Below are 6,000 nucleotides of genomic sequence, written 5' to 3'. Positions count from 1 at the left end.
ACAGAGAAAGACAGATACCATATGGTTTCACTCTTATATGGATCCTGAGAAACGTAACAGAAACCCATGGGGGAGGGGAAGGGAAAAAAAAAAAAAAAAGAGGTTAGAGTGGGAGAGAGCCAAAGCATAAGAGACTGTTAAAAACTGAGAACAAACTGAGGGTTGATGGGGGGTGGGAGGGAGGGCAGGGTGGGTGATGGGTATTGAGGAGGGCACCTTTTGGGATGAGCACTGGGTGTTGTATGGATACCAATTTGACAGTAAATTTCATATATTAAAAAATAAAAAAAAAAAAAAAAGAAAAAAAAAATAAAGTAAGTAACTTTTTTAAAAGATAAAAAAATCTGTTAGCTGTCTCCTAAACTGATTTTATATGAATGAAATGTTCATGTATTAAAATGACAAACATGCTAAGAAGGTCAGTTTTTAGAGCATCACAAGAGCTGATTTAGTGCACTCTGCATCAGGGATTCAGCGTTGTATCAACTTTTGTGGAGTGTAAGAATGCCTGTTCCACATCCCTTGTGCCTTTTTTGGGCCTGTATTATTTGGCCATTTTATTAAGAGCAGCCAGAAAAAAATCAAGTTTTTCAGGTCTGTTATTTCTTGTCAGAAGCAAGTAACAACAGAAGTTGGAGCCTTAGCAGTCAAGCTCTTCACTGACAGTATAAGGAACATCGATACTGAAACAAGTAAATGAAGAGTGTAGAATAATTCTGCTAAGATCTTCATCAGATCTGTAAGATGCACTTATAAAATATTTGAAGGACTTCTAATTATTTTTAGTAAAAAATCAGTACTAAAAAAAATGATTCTATCCAAATTGGCTTTTTATTAATAGACTATTGACACATAACTGCTTGCAAGTAGTATGGACACAAAAACTATAAAAATAAACCAGTAGATATTTAAGGGCAAATGCAAAACTTGCATATTAGGTCATTAAAGATTTTATATACTTTATAATACTATAAGTTATAAACTAGACATTAAGCAAAAAAAGCAAGGTGCAAACCAGTACGAATCATATGCTACCATTTGTGTTTTTAAAAGGAGATATAGACATATTCTTCCATGTGCATAGAATACCTCTGGAGGAATAAACTCCTATCACTGGTTGGCATAGGGACTGGAAGGAAAACTCACTTTTCATTGAATATCCTTCGGTGACAAAAATTTTTAGAATCAAATTCATGTACAGATTTGTTTAAATATTTTGATTATATTTAAGACTAAACTCATGTGGATTTAACAAAATTAATTATATGGCACAAATAAATGACTTCCAACTCTGAGCATTTAGGGAAATATTTTCATGAAAGGGGTTTACAAGTTAAAGTATGTACTGCATCAGCATTTTTCACTCCTATCTTATTACAGTGGTATTTCAATGAAGAATTTTTTTCCAAGTATGAAATAATTTTAAGGGAGTATGTGAAGACTACAAGCCGACCAGTGGCCAAGGTTAGCCTTTTTCTCTTTCCTAAGGAAAAAGACTTGTGTAAATATTTCGAAGGCTTGAAATTATTACTTTAAGAAAAAAACTGAAACGTCTTACAGTGAGTTTTAGGTCTACTTGATAGAGAAATCAAGATTAAAGCAGCCATTTATATGCTACTCACTTGCATGTTACTGAAGAAAAAATGTCAATAGAAGAATAACTGAATTTTTATTTTCTGTTTTCTTGAAAACAATGACTAAAATGTAATTCAGGATTGTGTTTCTGTAGCCTGGCTTCTCACTCGTGTCATGAGGATGATGGCACAGATATTAATTTTTCCAAGTACCATAATTATTGTTCATGTGCTTTCTAAGGTGGGTACACATCTTATATACTCATTATGCTTTTCCCACTGTCCCAAAGAAATAGTGTCATGCCCTCTTCCTCCCTACCCCCACCAGCATGTAATCTAAATCCAAAAGGAGAAAGCTACATCACCTACTCTTCCCCAGTCTTACACACCTTTTGTTAAGCCTTTCAAGAGCAGGAAGATGATCTGCCTTCTCCTTTATACTCATCAGCTCTGACAGAACAGCAAATAAAGTAGATTTATGTGATGCCAATGTTTTTGTACTTCCATACTCTAGAATAAACACATTTGCAAACAGTCAGCTCTGGGGGGTGTTTAAAAGGCCCTCAAAAAATTAGGAATAGTATCATCTCTAGTATAAAAGAATTCAAAAACAACCAGCTCCAAATAGTCCCTGAGCACACTGTTCATTCCAGCATGAAGTCTCCAGAGAGGTAATGAATGAAAGGCACGTTTTCTCCTACTTGAGGACCACTGCATAGTACTAGAGATGGTACACCAGCCAGGCTAATCAAGGTTCTAATCAATGACATTCCCCCTCCTAATTTTAAGTCTTATACACTGGAAAAAAGAGTCTAATGTTAGATGTAAACACAACACTTTAGAGGAGTGGCAGCTGGGGTCCAACAACCCTTCTACAGAAGAAGAGTAAAGGGCAGCTTCAAGACTCTTCTTCTTCCTTTTCCAGGAAATCAGTCAATGTTCCATTGTCCACAGGAATTAACAAATATTCTACTCCATCAGTTCCCTAAAAGATGTGAGAATACCCTGGATGTTAGTCATTTGTAAAGATATATGTGAATCTTGTTGTAGGTTAAACAGAAAAATAGATTTAATATTTTACATAAATATGGAAATGTAAAGATTAAGGCAAAAGGGCAGGCATATATATTTAAATACACTGAATTCATAGTTAAACCACTTCATCGTGGAAAAGACTGGAGAGTAAGTAGATTTCTTTACCCTCCTGGTCTTTCTAGAATTTTACATACTGATTTCTTGGTTCTTTTATCCAGGTATCTCCCCTAATCCCCTTTTTAAAAAAGTAATCTCTACACCCAACGTGGAGCTTGAACTCATGACTCTGAGATCAAGAGTTCCATGCTCTACTGACTGCCAGCCAGGTGTCCCCCAGGTATCTCACCTTTTTAAAATAACCCTCACTAGACTCTCATTTCTATCACCCAACCTCTGTACCTTTCCAGAAGAGTCATCAACATTTGGTGGTCTCCACTTCTTCACCTTTCACTCAACCCAGTCCAACCTAGCTACTACCACCATTATATGTCATCAAAAGAACTTTTGCTTGGACCACCAAGGAATTCCTTATTCCTAAATCCAATACAGATTGTCGGTTTTCATCTTTTTGGCCTGTCTGCAGAACCTGGCACTGCTGACTGTTCTTTCTTAAAACATGCCTCTCTTGGCTTCTGTGACATCATATCCTGTTTTTCTTCCTGGCTGTCTGGCTATTATTCCCACCTCTACAAGCTTATCTTCTACTTAGCCATTAAATGTCGCACTTCTGGGCTTAGTTCCTGGCCTCCTAATCTCACTGTATGTCCTCTCTCATGATAGTCCTACCAATGGCTGGTTTCCATTACAACCTAAATATGCAAGGATCAGTCTTCTATCTCTAGCCCAATCTTTGCTGTGGTTTCTTGTCCCAGGATATCCAGTTGCCTAGCTGACATCTCCATTTGCAAATCTCGAAAGAATCTCAAAGAGTAAGTTCAGACGTACTGCAATCACAAACTTATGATCTGTCTACCCAAAAATGTTTCTCATCCAGTGATCTTACCATCTCTCTGGTTATGCACGCCAGGTACCAGAAATCATTCTTTACACTTTCCCTTGGCTCTCACATCCAACCTATTATCAATTCTTGTCAGTTCTACCTCCTAAGTATATCTGGATTCCAACCCCTTTTCTCTCTTCATCCTAGTCAAGTTACCATCATCTCACCCAGACTACTAACAGTTTCCTAACTGGTCTCTGGGAATTGACTTTTCGCAATTCCCACCTCACCCTGCCCCATTCCACTTTGCATAACCAGAGTCAGAACAATTTTTTTAATGACTTCCCTTAATCTTCAAATGAAGATTAGAATCCTTTCTGTGGCCTAAAAGCAGTATACCATTGTCTTTTCAGCCTCTCATTCTGTGCCATGCTGGCCTTGTTTTTCTCTGACCAGTTATCTCCCAATATTCCTTGAGATCTCAGCTCAGTGGTCTGATAACCATAATTAGGTCGGATTCACATATTACGCTCTTTCAGAACCATGTACCCTTCTGATCATAGGACTTAACCACAATTAAAAATTGACATGTGTGTGATTATTTGACAAATGCCCATCTCCTCCATTAGACTTTAAGCTCCATCAGAAAAGAAATTCGGTTTTTTGCTTACTATTGTATCCTAATACTTAGCGCAATATCTGATATGTAGTTAGTGCTCCATGTAGACTCAATTGGTGATGTGGTAGAAGAAAAAGAGGGAAAAGGGAATACAATTATTTGACTTATATTTCTAATGGTCTGTTACCCTGGCTAAGTTTTCTGCTCTGAAGCTGAGTACTTCTTTCTATAGAACTTAATCTATAGAACTTAAATGGTACATGGCCTAAATGGATCCTTGTGACCCGTCATGGAACCTCTACTTGTTTCCTAAAGTCGACTCAAAGGCATACTTGTCCTTAACTAAACAAGAGATAAGGTATTCCTGGCATATAATCTGTAACAGCAGTCTCACCTTCTTTGTTCTTATAAGCTTGTGGTCCCTAAATTCAGTTAGCTGGGCCCGAAGTGTCAGATCACTATTGACCAGGAATGCCTCTCGACACTGTTGGTAAAAATCTTGAAAAGAAAGTCCTAGAGAGTTCAAAAGGAGATGTGAACATAAGTTAGCATTTAAGACATCACCCCATATATGGTTACCCATTCCAAAGAACACAGAAAAAAAGTGCTATTGCCACAGTATACCAAAGTAGTCAGTTTTAAGTACCTCTGGAAGAAATGAACTAGAGAAAACTTAATTATTATACACCGTGACTTAGATATATCTATTTAAAAAAAAAAATTTTTTTTTTAATGTTTTATTTTTTGAGAGAGAGAGACAGAGCGTGAGGGGAGGGGCAGAGAGAGAGAGAGAGGGAGACACAGAATCTGAAGCAGGCTCCAGGCTCTGAGCTGTCAGCACAGAGCCCGACGCGGGGCTCGAACCCACAAGCTGTGAGATCATGACCTGAGCCGAAGTCAGACGCTTAACTCACTGAGCCACCGAGGCGCCCCTAGATATATCTATTTTTAAAGAGAACTGATTGGTTGAAAGTAGTCAACTGACCAAGTAAAACCTAACTCTGTGGGCAGCTTTAAACAGCGTGAATAACGCTGACTTTTAAAGAAGGAACTAGTAAGTCAGGAGAGCTGAACGATTATTAAAATATTTATCTAAGTTAACGGTTTTACCCAAGGGGAAGAAAATCTGCTAAGATGCCCAGCATATGAAATATGTTATCTGTAGACACATGTCCACAGTTACTACCATAGGAAATTTAAAAATAGGCCGGAAATGGGGCACCTGGGTGGCTCAGTTGGTTAAGTGCCCAAATTTGGCTCATGTCAGGATCTCAGAGTTTGTGAGTTTGAGGCTCGTGGGCTCTGCACTGACGGGGAGTATGAAGCTCGCTTGGGATTCTCTGTCTTCCTCTCTCTGCCCCTCCCCTGCTCTCTCTCTTTTTCAAAAATAAATAAAACATTAAAAAAAAAAAAAAAAAAAAAGGCGGCCAGATGGGGTCTTTCAATGTGCATTGGCAAACAGTGCGTTAAGCAGTGTTATCTGTGGGGCTTCTTGAAAATGTGCTATGTGGCAGACAAACTGATCACAGACCAAACCATTTATTTGCTCCTTTGAAACACTGCAGTGCTATTATTAGATTCCAGAAAAAGGAATTTATGGGGTGAAACAAACTCAAACAATTTAATATTATAATTATTGGATACCAATGTAAGAAGGGTTATCCTGGTTATCCAGTTGATACTTTATTAGTAGCCTGAAGATCCCCCTAAGGAAAAAAAAAAAAAAAATCAAATCCAGAACGTTAACATCAAAAGGTAACAGTAAAATACACAAAGATAATTTGAAATACTTGGCTTATACATACTCTCTTCTGTTCTTTTCTCCAAGGAAC

The 6,000-nt window shown here is 37.8% G+C and overlaps 1 protein-coding gene across 6 annotated transcripts in view; it reads right to left on the bottom strand.

Annotated features, from left to right (window-relative positions):
- Positions 1–812: 812 nt before the first annotated feature.
- Positions 813–6,000, bottom strand: part of ORC2 (origin recognition complex subunit 2) — a 44,902-nt gene continuing 39,714 nt past the window's right edge. For 5 of the 6 annotated variants that reach the window (XM_058709678.1, XM_058709661.1, XM_058709671.1 and 2 more), the window contains 3 exons: positions 5,813–5,874; positions 4,563–4,681; positions 813–2,559 (listed from right to left, as the gene is read on the bottom strand). In XM_058709678.1, the coding sequence (XP_058565661.1) occupies positions 2,473–2,559; positions 4,563–4,681; positions 5,813–5,874 (268 nt within the window). In that variant the 3' untranslated portion in view covers positions 813–2,472. The remainder of the gene's footprint in view (positions 2,560–4,562; positions 4,682–5,812; positions 5,875–6,000) is intronic. The other variant, XR_009256284.1, reaches the window with a different exon arrangement.

Source organism: Neofelis nebulosa, chromosome 2 (genome assembly GCF_028018385.1).
Source record: "Neofelis nebulosa isolate mNeoNeb1 chromosome 2, mNeoNeb1.pri, whole genome shotgun sequence".
Classification (NCBI taxonomy): domain Eukaryota; kingdom Metazoa; phylum Chordata; class Mammalia; order Carnivora; family Felidae; genus Neofelis; species Neofelis nebulosa.
This window is presented reverse-complemented; position numbering and strand designations above follow the sequence as displayed.